Consider the following 17,440-nt stretch of genomic DNA (forward strand, 5'->3'; position numbering starts at 1 on the left):
AGTGACTGTTGAGTGCAAATAAGAAACAGATAGTAAATAGTTTGTCGTAACAACTGTGGTACCAATCTTAAATAATACTTCTGTATATCATTTTCTGTTTCAAGTGATTATTTTGCATGTGCATTAATCAGCACCACTGCACCCAGGATACCAGCAGTTCTTATCTATAGGTCAGGGATTTTCACTTGGCTTAGGTGAAGCAGTTGGGTCTCTGCCAGCTTCCTGTCCTGTGGTTTCCTTTGCATCGCCCCATGTACCACAGCTGTAATGCTACACCAGTCAGTCTACACTAAAATAACCTTGTAGTGGAAAAAAAGAGTGTCATTTTTCCATAGGTATCATTTTAATACCTACGTGAGCTGAACATAGACCAAGCTTGCTATAAGTTACACTGCATGAATAAGTTAATAAAATGCATGGGATACAGCTCATAAATTAATTTGACCTTACTTCACAAATGGTAAACTTCACTTGAGGGATTCTTCTGTGACCACAGCTCATCTTTTCATTACAGAGCCAGTAAAATCAGGTCAGCCCTTGAATTTCAGTGACATTTAGTGCCACACTGGGACATTTGTTTGACAAATGTGATTGCCCCGGTCAGGGCACTGCACATGATGGCATAAATACACCAAGGTAAGGTTTTACTCTGGCATCTCGGTAGACAAATTGCCCTGATGTGATTTAGAAGAGGAATACAGCATGCTAATACAGTTATATGGTCTCATCCTGCTTCAAACATCTTGGTTGCAACAGTGGCCAGCTGGTCTGTCCCCAACCTGTATCGCTGTGCCTCATCTCCAGGCACAGATTCAGCTCTGAAAGGCTTCATTAAGATGGAATAAAAAACCGAAAAACCCATTGCCACGTCTGAGAAACAGCAAGAGTTCACTGTGTGGTCTGCTTTGCATTTAGACTAACGCAGCACTCAGCAAACGGCTGACTGCTGCGATACTTTGATGTCCCCCTTACTTTTTTGTCTGAGTGTTGTATCCTAAGAGAACATCAATAGCCTCTCCATCAATGCCAGTTAGGTTTGGGTTTTTTGTGTGTGTGCTTTTTTTCCAATAACAGCAGACATGACAAACCGCTAACCAAGGTTTAAGTTTAAATAAAGAGAGTGACTTAAATATCACTTTTATTTGATCATTTTTTAAATAGTTCACAACTACTGTAAAAATCATATCAGAGTATTAAAACAAAATGAACTACCCCAGTCACAATGCTTGCTACGCTTCATAAAGCCTTACAGCACGTCACCACATGCACGTTTCAGCATTGCTGTACATAGGCAGTCTAAGATAGAACACAGCAGCACAGGCCACAGACACGACACTCAACATAGTTTCCAGAACGGTACTCGAGCTTTGTGCATGGCACAGTTCATAACTTTAAGGTTTGTCATTCATACAGTGCTTTGCTTCTCTCTGAACAGAGCAAAACTGACAGTTCTTAAGACACCTGCTATGCTGATGAATGCAATGATGATTTACAAAACGGTATTTGACAAAGGTGAAGCATTAGCAGAGTTTCACAAGCATGCGGACACAATATATTAACAGTCTTCATCTTTTGATTGCTTTTGTAGGCTTTATAGACCTGACTACATCTAGGTATGTCTGAGAAAAGGTCTCCCTTGGCACCGCGACTCAAAGAGTAGCTTATGGAAAATGTCAGCTTATATCAGCACAGTCATTTTCAGCATTTGTGCCCAACACACAGCGGACTACACCTACACTGTTAAGTTTACTGTTGCTGTATATACTGTAAGACAGAAAGACTGGATAAAGAGGTATCAGAGTATTTACAGTAATGATCAGAAAACTGACTGCGATATGAGTTCCTCTCCCTCCCCCCTTTAGCAGCTACAGACTAGTCCAGCCCTTCCCGTGCACCGAGAAAATTAAGGACATAACAGTTTCAAGCCTTCGTGTACAGTATATTCCATTTCTCACTGCAGCACAGGAGGGGAAACTGAATCCTGCAGTACTGCGCATTGTTGATGCGTTAAAGCTTTTGCTTGAGTTGCCTCAGTGTACAGTGACTGCTGCGTAATTTATAAAGAGCAGTAGAGGATACCTGTAAAAGGTGCTTTGTTTGTTGAGCTACATTACCTGTTAGCTAGTTCCTGAGAAGATTTGGGGATTTATTGAAACCTTGTCCAGACTAAATGTCCCTGTCAGTACGGTACCACCACAAGCTAACAAAGCTGGGTCAACTTCTAGGCTTCAAGCCTCCTGGAGTAACAGTCTCACTCAAAGATTACAAGTGCATAACTCGCTATATATACAGTATGTAGTGCACTATAACCACCTCTATCTCCATCCCTACCTTTGTATCTCGACGTGGTAGTGAGAGGACACAGTACGAAAGTTGTTTTGACAGTAATAAGTAAACTGATAGGTTACATGCTTTGATAGTGACAGCTGCTGTCGTGGTTTTAGTAATCCCAGATACATGCAAATGCTGTGCACTGTCATTCACACTGCAGTAGAATACCTCGGGCCATCGCTCTGGATGTCCTACTGCTTGTTATTCTCAACAGTAACTGGGTCAAGATTAATATGCCTCTGTTCCAGCTACTGCTTCTCTGCAACATCGTCCACTGGTACGCGATTGAGGCTCTCAACTGTTGCGTTGAAAGGCTGGTTCGGGTCCAGTTGGGCATGTTGAGGAAGCCAGTCCAAATCCTTCTCGTTAAGACAGCGTGCAGTCTTCCTTTGCATTTCCAGTGTGCGGATTTTCACCTTCAAAGACTCAAGCTATAACCTCCGGGATATGTGGCATCTCAGCAGCAACACAGATGAGTTTTATGTATGTTTGTATATTTCTAGGTTTTGTTCTTTCTTTCATAACAGAATCACTGGCAGCCTCCGTGTTTTTGCTTGGAGCATTGTTGTCTTTTCTTTTTTTTTTTCTTTTTTTTTACATGTTAAGTCCCAAGCAAATAACACACAGAGGAGCCACAGCACTGTCCAGACAACTCCTCAAGTAAAGTACTTGCAGTTTGTTGAGTCAATAGTACAGTATCTTGTGCACTTGAGGTGACCATATGACCTACAAATCATAAGAAAAACGTTTTCAGGGTCAAGTTCATAACCTACATCTTTTCATGCAGTACAAGGTTGTGTACCCAAATGCTGTATGCTTACCCTGGAAGATATGAATTACATGTCTGGTATCCAAAGTCTTTTCCATCACACTCCTCAGCCCCTTCATAGCGGTATCCGTCTCCACAGTAGGCATGTTTACACTCTATGGTAACATGAGACAGCAGGGGCACAGGGGGGTCATGTTATATGTGCACAGCAAAGTACAGCTAATGAACTATAAAAGGACCGGTAACATAGATGCATGACTTACTGACGCAGCCATCGGTGACAACTCTGTTTTTGTCATCACACTCCTCCCCGGTGGAGATCTGCACTATGCCGTCCCCACAGTAACCTTCATCATCGGGGGCATTTTCCATGGACTGGTAGGGCGTGATCTGGAATGGAAAGGTCTTTTGCAGAATTTAAAAAATGTGAACATAAAAGGAAAAGGCTGTTTGAAAGTCAATATCTATTGTTTTTTTTAAGGACACATTGCATTGTTGCTACATGCATTTATACCTGGATTGGCAGCCAGCCATCAATGTCTTTGAAATAGAGAGATCTCTGGTCTTTACGGAATGCAAGAGCGTTATCTGTGCGGAGGCGCTCCAGTTCCTCCTCATTGCTCACCACAAATATCTAAATAAAAGGCAAAATAATAGGGTTCCGTGCATTTTAGCACTTTATGAAATAACATTGAAGACCATCATTTGTCATCCCAGCTGGTAACATTTGTCTGCAAGCATTATCTATCTCTCCTGTAAGTGTACTTTAACCTTCCTTTTATCTTTCAAGCTTATTTATTTCCAGTTGTGGTCTAAAGTTTAATAGATTTATCACAGGCATGATGCTTTTAATGATATCTTTGAAGTGTTCTTTTTCTGGATTGGAATGATTGTACAAAATCTTTTTTTTTTTTTAATTTTTGTATTTTGCATTTTCTCTAATCCACTCACAGCCAAAAGTATAAATAAAGGTCAAATATATACTTCTAACTTGATCCCTAACTTCTCGCTAGTTATCATGATTGACCTCAAAAAGGAGTTTCTCTTCACTGTCTTTGTTTTATAGCAGTCATTGGATTGACCAATACTTGGAACAATAGGAAAATCCAAGGAATTCTGTGAAGGTCTTAGAAGGAGACTTTTAGATTTATACAAGTTAGGAGGGTCTCTTGAAGCCATTTTTAAACCACTGCAGATTTTAAGATTATCAGTTCAAACAACTTATTTGGATGTGTCACTGCTTTGTCCAAGAAAAACCAAATGTCATCTGCAAAAACGTTTTATGGTCAGATCAGATAAAGATTGAGCTATTTGGCAAGAATACCAAGACATATGTTTAGAGTAAAGGTGAGGCTTTCAAAACTAAAAATACTGTACAGGCTGTCAAGCATGGTGGTGGTAGCATCATTCTGCAGGGCTGTTTTACTGCCAGTGGTACCAGTAAATTGCACAAAGTGGATGAATTTTTTTTTTTTTTTAGCTCAAATCAAGAGCTGAAACAGCCTTCCTAAAGCCATTAAAGGTCTATGTTGTACAATCACTCCACCCTGGAAAAAGAGGACGGCACTGCCGTCATTTAATGCACTTCCAGAAAGCATTCGTTTGCAAAAGGTTATTAAAAAGCTACAATTACCATGGCATCGATGCCTATGATGAGCTGATGTAAACTTCTGACCACAACTGTATTACCCTTTGAAACTCTTTACATTTTAATTTGGTGGATTTTTCACTGATTTCACAGATGATTCTATATTTGACTGCAAACCATTCATCTCTCACCACTGGCACTTTGAGATAATTTCCTGTAGAGGCATAATTTTCAAATGGAGGACTACTCAAAGAGCTGCAGCTACACTTTCCAGGAGGCCCTGGTGGACCGCGCGCACCCTTTGCTCCAACCATGTAGACTCCTGCATATACAGGAAGAGGGGGAGAAAAAAAGGAAGGATAAACAAACAGTGGGTCTATATTTAGTCCAAAGTGACAGAATATAGCAGCATTAATGAGTTGTGTACAGCCTACACAAGCTGATATAAATACCACATGTCAGTCTAGCGTCTTTGATTTATCAATCAAGAAGCAAACACAATCAGGATAATTCATACAGGAACTTGATCAAGATAACAAATGTCATCTTGATGATGTGCTGACATAATATTTGTAAAACTGTAGGCTTGCCATCTGTCAATCCATTTTAGCCACATGATGTCATGCTGAGAGAATCCTGTTTCAGCTCGGGGGGATTCGATTTCTCCGGTGCTAAATAAGACTACTGGTGTTACCTCGTACACAGTTTCAAAGTGGGCTTCCTTTACTCACCGGGCTGCGAGCTTTCCCTTCTCACTTTCAGCACAAGTTTTCACGCGCTCACAACGGAAAAAAACACACGACCATCCACAAACTAAATCTCTCCAGCAAACACTTAATTATGACCACAGTTTTCAAGAGTTTTAAATCTACTTTGGGATTTCACCTGTTGCAGGTGGACCAGGAGGGCCGGGGTGGCCTGGAGGTCCCTGCGGGCCTGCTGGCCCTATAGGACCAACGCTTCCTGTGTCTCCTTTCAGTCCCTTAAATTCAAAACAGTGCAGGGTCATTTCCTTACACCACATGTCAAAAAGTACAACTGTCTTGCTATCACTACTGTAAAACAGTGCAACCCACAAACTCCTCACCTGCTTGCCTCTCTTCCCCGGTCGGCCAGTGGGTCCTCTGTTTCCTGAGGTTCCAGGTTCTCCTTTTGGACCCATTTCACCCTCAATAACAGAAAAAAAAATATCTATATCAGAAAAATTCTGAATTCAAATACATGAATTTAATTGGTTAGCTGGTTAACACTGTAAGGCAGAACCCTTACTGGCGTGAATGAGGATTACTCACTTTTTGTCCAAGCATTCCTGGGAAACCCATTGCACCCTGCGAGTGAGGAAGAGTACGTAACATGAATTCAGAATTCTTACAAAGTGTATGTACAATTTTCCTGATACACTCTCCCCACCTTGTCTCCTTTCATCCCATTCTCGCCACGGTCACCTCGGGAACCCTGACAGAGCAGATTACATTCATTTAGTTTACTGTCAAAGTAGTTAATCAATAAATCCTACGGTATTTACAGCTGAATGGTGCCACTTACCTTTTCCCCTTTATACCCAGGTAAGCCCTAGGATTAAAGATTTATAACAAGCATGAAACACGATGAAACAAAACTCACTAAAGATCACTAAACAGCATATGTAAAATTTTACCCTCGGCCCAATTGGTCCTCTGGATCCAGGCAAACCCATCAGCCCCAGGTCACCTTTCTCCCCCTGACACAAAGGTAAACATGAATAACCTGAATGAGCTTTTGTCTTTAAAATAAGAAATGTCATATGCGGACATTGAACGTTAAAGGTTCTTTTATTACGTTTACAGTAAAGCGTTCACCAAAGGAAAGGCTGTTTGCATGTTACATAACTGGTAATCCAGGGTTTTAGTTTATTTGACTGCAAATCAGACTTGTGTAATAAACCATTCTGGTTCTTATTGGTCTCATATATTGACATATTTTATAAGATCTACATTATGACTTACTCACTTTGGCCCCACTTGGTCCTGACCATCCTGTTGGTCCTCTTTTCCCAGGAAGTCCAGGAGGGCCTGTCCGACCCTGACAGGAGACATAACTGTTTTTTAAGTTAATGAAATCAGAGCCTTTTATGCCTGTTTGAACATATATATATATATATATATCTGAATGAATTATTTGCTGCATTAGCTGACGGCCAGCTCACTACAGCATTTTTCAGACGCTGCTGCACATGTAGGGGGAGAATGGCTTTAACGAGCCCTGTCACTTTGCTCTCTTTAATTAAATGATGGGCTGTATATAGAACAGGAGTCTGTGCTTGTGGGAAATAAAATGATTAATAACCTGGCTGAAACACTAAGCTAAATTGCTCTGCGGTGCTGCAAAGCTGCTCAGTCAGGCCGCTTGCAAAGTGAAGCTCCCCCATTGGACAGCTTTGATTCATTTAGGAGGACGCTACTCTTCTACCTGTGCTCATCACATAGTGTGTCCCGAGCTTTCAATAAAGCTTTATGTTAGGAGAAGGAGGACCGTCGGACAGGCTAGCCTGATGCGGAATGTTGATAGGGAAGCAATATGCTCCGCTTCGGTGAGAGAAACAGACTGAGAGCATGTAAAGTCCCTCAGCCACAAAAACAGCCTGTCTCAGCAGCCCTGCACCCATTTGCCTCCTGTCAGTGTGTCTGTTCTGCCTCCTGTCAAGGTTGTATATCCTCACAATTTCGGGATGTACACAAGCAGGCACTGGCAGCACTGTGACTTACAGCGAGCGAGCAGGTGGAGGCATTGTATCTCATTTTTTGAGTAAATCCACTTAGCAAAGAACATGGAGTGATTAATGGAGACTCTCACCTTTTGACCAGGTCTTCCTATTTCTCCCTGACAACAGGATGTGGAGGAGGGGACAAGGACAGCAGTCATTTAATGCACTTCCAGAAAGCATTTGTGTGCAAAAGGTCAGTTGCACTTTAGCTTATTAGAATAATAAGCAGACAGTCTAGTTTTATCTAATTTCGATAAGTACACTCCTTACCTTTTCTCCTTTAGGCCCTGCTATCCCAGGTAATCCAGGGGGACCCTAATGAACATAAAAAGAAAACATTAGATTTGTGCTATATGCTCCTAAATCACAGAGATAGCAATCTAAATTCATTTTATTGTCCACAGCATCCCACCACAGATCTGTTCTGTTTCTGGAAGCCGCAGTTTCAATTAGCTAAAGGCTGAGTGGCCACTATTGATTTAAAAGCTGCCTTCTGGGCTTCCTTTGATAAAGAGAAATGCTGCTGCGGTTGGACCTCTGATGAGCAACCGCAGCAAAAGCTTTAACAATCAGTTGGTAAATCTGCTTTCACTTATGAAATGCTGGAACACAGTGGAGAACAGTGGAGCAGGTTGGGTTATGAGGGCCTTTTGAACCGAAAGGTCTTTGCATCTTTCAATCACTAGAGAACACAAACACCTGGACACAAGCATGTTTTGGTGAGCCCTGGAATTTACGCGACCCAGTGCTCGTTTCCAAGCAGACAGCTCTTCAGACAGTTTCTGAGAATGATGTGTGGGACACTGGCAGCCGGTGGAAAAAGGCTATTTGTGTCTCAGCTAAAAGTGGAGCGTTAATGGGTTGCTGTGTTGCATGGGCCAGAGAAATCCCCATCTCCTGCTATACAGGAACTATCAAGTTGGAGAAGACATGCGGTTAATATGTAGTTGGGGTACTAATTTTTAACACCTTAAAACTACGTAGACTCCAACATGAAACAGAGACTGACGCTTTAGTTATAGTGGTGATGAATCCTGTTACATTATGAGAGATTTATTGGAAGAGTCCAATAACAGTGGCACGGTTCCAGATACAAAAGGATAGCCATGATGTTTTAGGAATAGCCTGGTTTCCCACCTGAGGTCCTGGGGGGCCAGGAGGCCCCGGAGGGCCTGCTGGGCAAGAAGAAACTTTATTGTTATTGTCCACATCAGACTCGCGACCACCACGGGAATTTCCATCACTCTGTAAAATATAAATAAAGATGCAATTCGATGACTTCTTCGGTCTTGACAACATTTTCAAGAGCAGGTTTGATGCTATTCATACAGTTGTTGACATTAAATTCGAGAGACTCTTGACCAGGGGTCAAAAGGCTGTAAGAAATGTGGTGTTTTTGGATATAAATCAAGGACATGTCAATAGTTAGAGATTCACAATAGAAAGTCACATGACTTTGACTCACATGAGGGTAGAGGCGCCAAAGTGAAGGGGGTGGAGGAAACAGCGGTGGTGGAGGCGGACTCACTAAACAGCATGGGTTGAACCTCTTCTGCTGATCCGGTGATCTGAGAGCTGCGCAAGGTGGGCATGCAGTCACAAATTAAACAGGGTATCAAAGGTATATGAAGCCAGGAAGGTTTTTTTGTGTGTTGTTTTAACTTCTGCACCCGCGATAATGAATGCGAGATGAGAAAAACTTCATTTACGACAAATTAAGGCGGGACAGATCAAAAATTTGACAAACTGAAGCAATTACAGCATGCTGGAGCAGCACAAGCAACAGAGAAACAGGTGCAAACTATCAAATCATGACACCCATCCAGCAGAATTCCTAGCACTGGACGGATATGAAGCCCATGTGCCTCTCACTGAAGAGCCGGAGCTGTTCTCGCTATTTATAGAGGCCTTTCCAACCTACCTCATGGACAACAAGAAAATAAAAACAAGGGTATTATCATGAGTGCCACGTGAATCTCAAATTGAGACTTTCAGAATCCGTGCTTTTGCAGCTCAAATCCACCAGCTCCTGTGCACGCACAGTACAGTATACAGTGTTCAAGCTCAGGATTAAAACGCTCTTACCTGCTGGGAATGAATCAAAGTTGTCCAGAAAAGAAGGCTGAGCCAGGCCATAACAAAACCACAATGGCAGATACAGTCCAAGTGTTAGAAGAGTCATGCTGCTCCGGATAGTTGCCTGACTTTATTTCTGATCCACAGCAGCTCTCACGCTGTCTTTTTCCACTCCCTCTCTTCTCACTGTCCTCTCTCTCTGCCCCCTCCCTCTGCGTTCACTCTGCTGTGTCTCCTTTACGCCCTCAGAAGAGGGTACGCTGACCAATACCCATTAAATCTTTCCTCTGCATCAGTGTGCACTAAAATTACAGGAGACAGCCTGCCAGCTGCTCCTGGTGCCAATATTAGATCTCTACTACTGCAGTGGGGGGCTTTTGTTATTGTCTCTCTTCAGGGAAAGTTGTGAGACTCCCTGTGTGCTTTTCTGCAAGACATGCTGAGAGCATTCTGAATGAAGATGTCAATATGTTACAACTTTCTTAGATGTATCAGTCTACAGTCTAATTATGTTTAGATGAATGTGTTTTTTTGTGATGAAGTACACTGTGCATCAAGTTATTTAGTGCGCACTATACTGCTGTGGCAAGTCTTTTACACAATGTCAAGTGTCTGCATTTCCAAAGGACCTAGAAAAACAGACTCCATTACTTCTCAGCAGCACTTTAACCTCCTAGGACCTGGCGTCCACATGTGTGGACATCACATTTTGGGTTATTTAGACTAAAATACTCAATTTTGCTCTACACGGGCCTGATATCCACTTACAAGGACATTATACTGCTACTGTTCTATCAAAATTTTAAACGAATATCCTCATATGTGGCTCTGATTTTTCTTAAAAACAAAAATAAGGTAAAAACAAAAATCTGGTAATTCTTTGTTTTTACATTCATCGGGCCCCAATATGCCCAAATATCAAAGAGAAATTAAAAATGCATGCTGGGGAAGAGTTCAGGTCCTAGGAGGTTAAGATAAATTATGCTTTTTTCTTTATATAAATTACAAAAAGCAATCATGTCAAGCTTGCAACTTAAGAGATACAAAGCAATGCAATTTTCTACCAAATTATTTTAGCTTGCATTGCTTTTTTTGTTGCGCATTTAGGATTTTTCAGACAAGTTGTGGAAAAGGATACAAAACTTATGGAAATGAGAAAAATCCTGTTGATTTCATCTAAAGTTTCCCCATTACTGACAAATCTCTACATTCAACTGTAAAGATTAGCTGGTTCATTTGCAAAAAGAAAAAAAAGTTTGTCAAATGCGTTTATTTTCTCCTTTTCTCCAGATTTAATTTTATTACATTTCATTAATGTAGGCAATACTCAACAGGGCAACTCACAGTTGCAGTCCAGATTAAGAGGGGAAAAAACTGACATAAAGAAACAGCATGCACTCTGTGTGAAATGTTTTATTGTAGTCATATTTTTCATATTATTCACAGTATAGTAATAGCAAAATATTAGATTAATTAATGGAAACAACCAGAAAAACAAAAGCAGTTTGATATTTTCCAGGAGAAAACCATCACTGCTGTTCTGAAACGCTCTGGAAATCTACAGGTTGGAACGTGTGAGCCAAGGAAACTCCTGCAAACAGACAACACAGTGTTTATATTAGCTATACGGTGTAATAAGATCTAGAGGAATATTGTACTGTAATGGAGATCTAAGCAGTAAAACAGAGGTTTTTCCAGGTAATAAAAATTAACTAAAAGTTTTCTTCAAATTTTCAAAACTAAATCTTGTCAGCTTCAAGTCTGACAGGAATGAATTAAAGTTGGGTGTCGAAAGGTAAAGGCGCAACACTAAAAGTCAGGGACAAGTCTTTCTGCTGGCACAGCCGTGGAGCTCAGCGCTGTGGATACATTACTCAATACAACCTTCAACCGTGTCTGCAAAAGGTTGCGTGGATACGTTCAACATAAACACGGAGGGCCTTGCTTTCTAATTATGGGAGCCCTGAAATAGAAAGGTCAGGTTGGTGTTAGGTGGAGGGATTGTGAGTGGAATACAACAGTTCTGGTGCACCTGGAGCAGGAGGATTACAGCTCAGCGAGGCATGTTGGTAACATAGCCCTCAAAGGATGAGGAAGAGTCAAGTAAACATGAAGCTGTTTATTGTATGCAAAGCAGAGACCAAAGAAACACTGGATTAAATCAGGCTTGGCTTTACTGCTGTGTCTGCTGGTGTCACTCAGTCTCTTTATGCCTTCTGTGGTGCACCAGGACCAAATACTAAAAACATTCTGTGATCTGATTTGCAGCCTTTTGTCATATAGTACCGTTTATAGTCTGCAAGGACTCAGGGCTGCAAAGGTGTAAAACATGCTATGAGATGAGATTTCTGATATGAGTGATATATGTCAAGTCTTTATTCCAGACTGTGTTAACATGTTCGGACCGCCTTAGACCCTCCATGTTTCTCCAGTGTACGGCAAACGCTCCACAGCGCAGAAGTCCAGATATTTGATAGAGCCACAGAGATGCTCTGACTATGGTAGGAGTTGTTATTACAACCGTGACCACAAGGTGGAGCATTATTTTTCTAGAGTTGCCTGTGCATGTAGAGAATTTTACTCCAGGTGCACCTGGGAGACACTCACCCTCAAGTCTGTCTGGCAGGCAAGACGTGGTTAATGTTGTTGCATACTTTATAAACATGCAGACTCTATAAACATGTGCTCCTAACAGTTGTAGTTACCTGGTGCTTCCTGTCTGAGGAAGGGTCAATGAGCACATTGATGAGACTTGGTCTCTCCCAGTCACTCAGGCTAAGCTGTAAGGCACTGCGCAGCTCCTCCACCGTCCTCACCAGCAACCCTCGACCTCCGAACGCCTTCATCACCTCATCATAGCGAGCGTCAGGTAGAAGGGACACGGGAGGGGCCCTACAGTGTGACGATGTAAGACAACTTTTGCTACGTCATAGCATAAGACATCAATAAAAACTATCAGTGAATTCACTTTATGATCATTTTCTCAAAAGTATCTCACTCACACAGAGGTCAGCTCTCCCATTTGTTTCATTGCTTTCCATGTTTCAGAATCTACTCCGCTGTAAATGCCGTTATTATTGACCACAATAACAACCACGGGTAGGCTATACCTGATTTACAAAACACAAAGAGAAGAATGTGAAGTCAATAGACGGTTAAACTGCAAATACTGAATAGAAACACTGGACTCAGTTCACCTGCACATGGTCTCAACCTCCATACCAGAAAACCCAAAGGCACTGTCTCCCTCCACACAGACGACCCTTCGGCCGGTGTTCTGGCTCGCCTCCACAGCAGCTGCTGCGATAGCAAACCCGAGACCTACTCCCATTGTTCCAAAAGTGCCTGCATCCAGTCTGAACATCATCAAGATTAGTTTACAGCAATCTAATAGATATACATTAACTCACAGTTTAGTCTAAATTGATTTGTTAGCATAAAAAAAACAACAAAAAAGTCAGTGCGCTTGACTGGCTTACCTGTGTCGAGGTAGGTAGTTATTTAACATGGTGCGTCCGATGTCCATTGTGTTTGCACCCTCGCTGACAATGATGCAGTCATGTGGCAGCAGCTGGGAGATGTGATGAAACACTGTGTAGTAGTTCAAGGGCACTGTAGACTGTAGAGCAAGTGCCTATTGGCAAGAAACACAAAAAACAGAGACAACATCTAAATGGATTAAATATATAATTTAATGTCATCGGCAGGCTGATACAGTGTAACCATGCACAGAACAACAATGTAAGCTTTCCATTGGTGGTCCAAATTCTAAGGAAGGATTAGAAGAACTTTGGTGAAACCCACCTTTGATATTTTTGCATTAGCAGCAATCTTGCTCTTTAACGTGCTCCACCACTCAGCGTTAGAGGGGTATTTCCAACCATCTCTACGGACACACAGTAGCAGCTGAAGAAAAAAAAACAAAAACACTGCTATTACAGTTGAATGTTACTGTACTCGTGTCACTGATATAGAGAATATAGTCGAGCTAAAAATACAGCACAAGACGTTTCAAAGAAATCATCTGGTCCTTACCTGGTCTTAAAATTTGGTAGATGCAACCTCAGAGGAAGAACAACCCCATGACATTTAACACAATGTAATCGTAATAAAATGCAAAAGCAGTCTTGTGAATGTCCTCACTGTTTCCATAGGAACTGAGAGAGAACGTAGAAGCCAGGTGCTGCTAATCAAATGCATTTGATTAACTGATCATCAGCAAGTGGTCGTGTGTGAACACAATGCCGAGGAGGAAAGACAACACCAATCTCAGCAAATGTTGCTGTCCATTAATCTGGGAATGATTATAAGGCCATTTGCAAACAATTTCAAGTCCATCATCGTACTGTGAGGAAAATTATTCACAAGTGGAAATCTTATTAACAAATTCACCCCAAGGTCAGACCATGCAGCGCTCAGAGAAACTGCAAAAAACCCAAGAAGTACATCTCAGGCCTCAATTAACATATATTAGCAATTCAAACTCCTCTGTATATGAAATACGCTTTGTTTTTGCCATTTTGCTTTTTACAGACATATTTTTTGTCGCATATTTCAGTCTGAAAATTCAGTGAGAGGAGCAAAGAAAATATAAAAACAAACAAAAAACTCTGAACAAAGTGTTCAGACCTCAGTGTCGTCAGGCTTAAAAACCAATGATTAAAGAAGCCATTAAGAGCTGCACAAGTACAACCAGATCTTATGCTATAGTGAATTATCTATGAGAGAAAAACATAGTTCTACACAGGTTCTTACCATTAGCGCAAATGTTGATGAAACAGGTTTGCTTTTGATTCCTAAATTAACGTTATGGGAAAGACATCAAAGAGAAAGATGAGCCAATGGGCTGAGTTGCTGAAAATGTACCTGAGTGGCAACAGCACTGATATCTCCAAGGAGAGCAACAGCTGGCCTCACGTTATTGCCCATCTCCTCAGCACAAAGGTCAACCTGCAAACAGATCACAGTGGGGTTATATCATTACAGCTTTTGCAGCACCAGATTTGGCAAAACTAACTCTCTCATGACAAGGCAAAAGATTAACAACCAAATAGACTACTAGCTTTAAACCAGATCTTTTAATGCTGATTTTTCTCAAACCATAAACTCGGTCATTTACATACCTGAAGGATCTTAACATTAGGGTTAAATCTAGGCGAAAGACCAAAATGGAGCATCCAATTTAGCCTGGCTCCAAACAGAAGTATGACATCAGCCTGGAGAAGAGCTCTGGGTAACAAGGGAAAAAATACATAAAAAACAAACAGCAGAAGAGGTCAAACAATGGATTCTCATTAAACAAGACTAAAAATTTTAGATCCTGACTAGTTAGAAGATGCAGAATTTAGGAGCCAGATAGATGACCATGACACAAATGTTTGTTTGCCATCTAAACATGTACTGTCAACTATTCTTGGCCTAAAAAATATAGAAATAGAAACTTCGTGCCACTTCTCCCTTAGGCAGAATGTTTTTCGATCCTAATAATGCATATAGAAGGTGAATTTTGTCTTCTAGCTAAAAACACATTCAAAATAGGAGCTGCACTCAAAACACATCCGTCTGTCTGGATGTTAGACTGTTTTCTTTTTTGAAAAATCTGACCATCGCTTTTAAAAAACAAGTACTTTTATAAGTGTATTATTATACACTTACCTAACACTTCATTAGGTACACCAGTTCAACTGCACATTAATACCTAACCAGCCAATCAGTTGGCAGCAGCTCAATACATCAATACAATCATCAAAATTGTAAAAATGTTGCCCGGTCTGATGAGTCTGGATTTCTGCTGCAACATTCAGATGGCAGGGTCAGATTTTGGCAAACACAGCACAAAGGCATCAATCCATCCAGCCTTGTTTCAACTGTTAATATCAACTGAGCATTGATTAAACCCCAAAGCCTGCATGGGTATTGCTGAGCATGTCTATGCCTTCTACTTCAGGAAGATTAAAACACACTAAAGTTACAGAGTTCTGCTGGACTACTCTATTAAGGAGAAGCTCTACAGATTGTTACAACTTTGTCTGGTTACTACCAGGTGTGATTGTGCAGTGTGAGGCTTACCTTGAGCGTGCAGCAGCTACACAGTTGGCATGGTCATCAGGAAGAACCCCTTTTCCCATCGGGGTGGGCAGGAAGGGAAGGCCACTCATTTCAATAAGCTCCCTCAGCACAGTCTCTGCTCTGCCGTAGGCTGCTCCTATTGGCGGAAAAACACAGGTTGGTTAGGCTTAGTTAATTTGAAAAGAGGTGGCAATTGCTTCTTTTGTTTCAGTTACCTTTGCCGATGATGACCAAGGGTGTCTTGGCTGCTTTTAAGACAGATATGGCTTCTGTGACTGAACCCTGGTCAGCCAAACTCACTGGTGGAGGCGGACAGCAGGACACCTCTCTGAGCGAGAGACACACTTCTCTGAGAGTCTATACACCTGATGTTTAACGAGTGATACTGTGCATAAAAATGTATTTATTTATTTTTAAATCCAAGAATGACAACAAACCTAACTTTGCTCCTCTCCACTTTAGCATTAACCATGTCGCCTGCAATATCCACATAACAAGCACCTGGACGCCCATAGATGCTTGTGCGGACCGCCTGTGACCAACCAAATACCAGAAAACTTTACACAGACGTGATGAAAATAATCATCATCATCCAGATCTGTTCGATACATTAAAAGAACAAACAGACAGTGTGAGGGCATTGTTATACAACCTTCTCTATCACTGAGGGGATGGCTTCTAGACTGCTGGGTCTCGCTGAAAACTTGCTGTACAGGCGGCATGCTTCCACCTGGCAACATGGAGAAACAGAATCAGCGTAGAGAAGCGGTGTCAGGCAAAAATCCACATCGAGACACGTGTTACCTGAGGAAACTCCTGAAAGGCTCCTGCAGTTTCCTGATTTCGATCCGAAGACCCTCCGATAACAACCACCGGCCTGTGCAAAGCCAGCATCACTTCATAAACACCTTGTTAGTTGTACAGTACACAGCAGTGGTTATGGAGTCATACCAGCAGTTCATGTTGGCATTGGCCATTCCACCCAGGGCATGGATGAGCCCAGGTCCAGAAACCACAAGACAGGCCCCTGGTCTGGATTCAGATAACCACAGGAAACAGCAACATGTGAATAACAGTGCTGGGCACCAGCTGTTCACCTTATTCGGTACAGAATTAGATTTTACCTCCCAGTAATGTATCCGACGGCAGACGCTGCATAGCACGCCTGTTATGCGACAGAAATTATTTGATGTCAGCATGGCAGTGCAATGCTTTTGTTAGGGATTACTAAGGTTGTACAAAACAACGAGTTACCGCTTGCTCGTTGCGCATTCCTACGTATCTGATTCCTGCAGCCTGAGCAGCCATGGCCACTTCGATAATCGGAACTCCAACTATCCCAAACATGTAGTCCACTTTCTGCAGGGAGATTGGTTGAACGTTGGATTGAACAAGTTTTGTAAAAAAGTAGCATTATTAATAAGAGGGGGAAATGCTTTTATGAAAAGTTTAGTGATCCTGACCGCACCGCACTTGGACTTTGACACATTGCTCAACAGTTACATCTGAGCAAAGACACAAACAGGGAGAATATTTCTGTTGGAGTGCCACATGTTTGCAGACGACGTCATTCCTACCTGAGCCTTTAGAGACTCAGCGATGAGCTGAGCTCCTGTCACTTCGTCCATGACCGTGAGGAGACAGCAGGCAGCGCAATGTCAAACCGCACTGTCACAAACCACAAGGTGAGGCTGGACTGCGACTTGAGCAAGTTTGCATCAGAGCCCTTGAGCAAAGGTCTCTGCTTGGTTTGTTTTTGGACCTGCATCCGCCCCCTTACTTCCACTTCCGAGTTACGAGCCAATCACGGGAGCCAATGCGTGTGACCTCACGTCCTACCGAGAAGTGCAAAAAGAAATTCAGT

The 17,440-nt window shown here is 41.9% G+C and overlaps 2 protein-coding genes across 3 annotated transcripts; both read right to left on the reverse strand.

Annotated features, from left to right (window-relative positions):
- Positions 1–348: 348 nt before the first annotated feature.
- Positions 349–9,682, reverse strand: colq (collagen-like tail subunit (single strand of homotrimer) of asymmetric acetylcholinesterase). 2 transcript variants are annotated; one of them, XM_086312046.1, is made up of 17 exons: positions 9,517–9,682; positions 8,897–9,006; positions 8,569–8,676; positions 7,702–7,746; positions 7,521–7,547; positions 6,678–6,749; positions 6,346–6,408; positions 6,234–6,260; positions 6,099–6,143; positions 5,981–6,016; positions 5,776–5,856; positions 5,574–5,670; positions 4,880–5,010; positions 3,615–3,734; positions 3,364–3,490; positions 3,153–3,255; positions 349–3,057 (listed from the first exon to the last, which is right to left on the reverse strand). In XM_086312046.1, the coding sequence occupies exons 1-17, from the start codon at positions 9,611–9,613 to the stop codon at positions 2,988–2,990; spliced, it is 1,359 nt and encodes a 452-aa protein (XP_086168172.1). In that variant the 5' UTR covers positions 9,614–9,682; the 3' UTR covers positions 349–2,987. The 2 variants fall into 2 exon arrangements, with proteins under 2 accessions (XP_086168172.1, XP_086168171.1); XM_086312045.1 differs by having other exon boundaries at positions 351–3,057; positions 3,364–3,505.
- A 1,220-nt stretch (positions 9,683–10,902) lies between these two features.
- hacl1 (2-hydroxyacyl-CoA lyase 1) lies at positions 10,903–17,351 on the reverse strand. Its single transcript, XM_086312047.1, has 17 exons — positions 17,154–17,351; positions 16,831–16,935; positions 16,701–16,741; positions 16,528–16,608; positions 16,381–16,453; positions 16,229–16,306; positions 16,014–16,108; positions 15,792–15,904; positions 15,577–15,712; positions 14,631–14,736; positions 14,374–14,457; positions 13,312–13,413; positions 12,987–13,141; positions 12,705–12,863; positions 12,510–12,617; positions 12,213–12,399; positions 10,903–11,098 (listed from the first exon to the last, which is right to left on the reverse strand). The coding sequence occupies exons 1-17, from the start codon at positions 17,202–17,204 to the stop codon at positions 11,066–11,068; spliced, it is 1,707 nt and encodes a 568-aa protein (XP_086168173.1). The 5' UTR covers positions 17,205–17,351; the 3' UTR covers positions 10,903–11,065.
- Positions 17,352–17,440: the final 89 nt, after the last annotated feature.

The sequence above is a fragment of the Aulonocara sp. 'chitande type north' Nkhata Bay genome, linkage group LG11 (assembly GCF_057382095.1).
Source record: "Aulonocara sp. 'chitande type north' Nkhata Bay isolate Kocher_YH1m ecotype deep benthic linkage group LG11, A_spYH_male_GT1.1, whole genome shotgun sequence".
Classification (NCBI taxonomy): domain Eukaryota; kingdom Metazoa; phylum Chordata; class Actinopteri; order Cichliformes; family Cichlidae; genus Aulonocara; species Aulonocara sp. 'chitande type north' Nkhata Bay.

Coding starts and splice junctions, on each gene's coding strand:
- colq (XM_086312045.1), bottom strand. CDS start 9,613: ATGACTCTTCTAACACTTGGACTGTATCTGCCATTGTGGTTTTGTTAT. Junction 9,007..9,516: donor CTTTGATTCATTCCCAGCAG/GTAAGAGCGTTT, acceptor CACCTTGCGCAG/CTCTCAGATCACCGGATCAG. Junction 5,671..5,775: donor CGGGGAAGAGAGGCAAGCAG/GTGAGGAGTTTG, acceptor TTTGAATTTAAG/GGACTGAAAGGAGACACAGG.
- hacl1 (XM_086312047.1), bottom strand. CDS start 17,204: ATGGACGAAGTGACAGGAGCTCAGCTCATCGCTGAGTCTCTAAAGGCT. Junction 15,713..15,791: donor CTTGGTCATCATCGGCAAAG/GTAACTGAAACA, acceptor TTCCGCCAATAG/GAGCAGCCTACGGCAGAGCA. Junction 14,458..14,630: donor CTAATGTTAAGATCCTTCAG/GTATGTAAATGA, acceptor ATCTGTTTGCAG/GTTGACCTTTGTGCTGAGGA.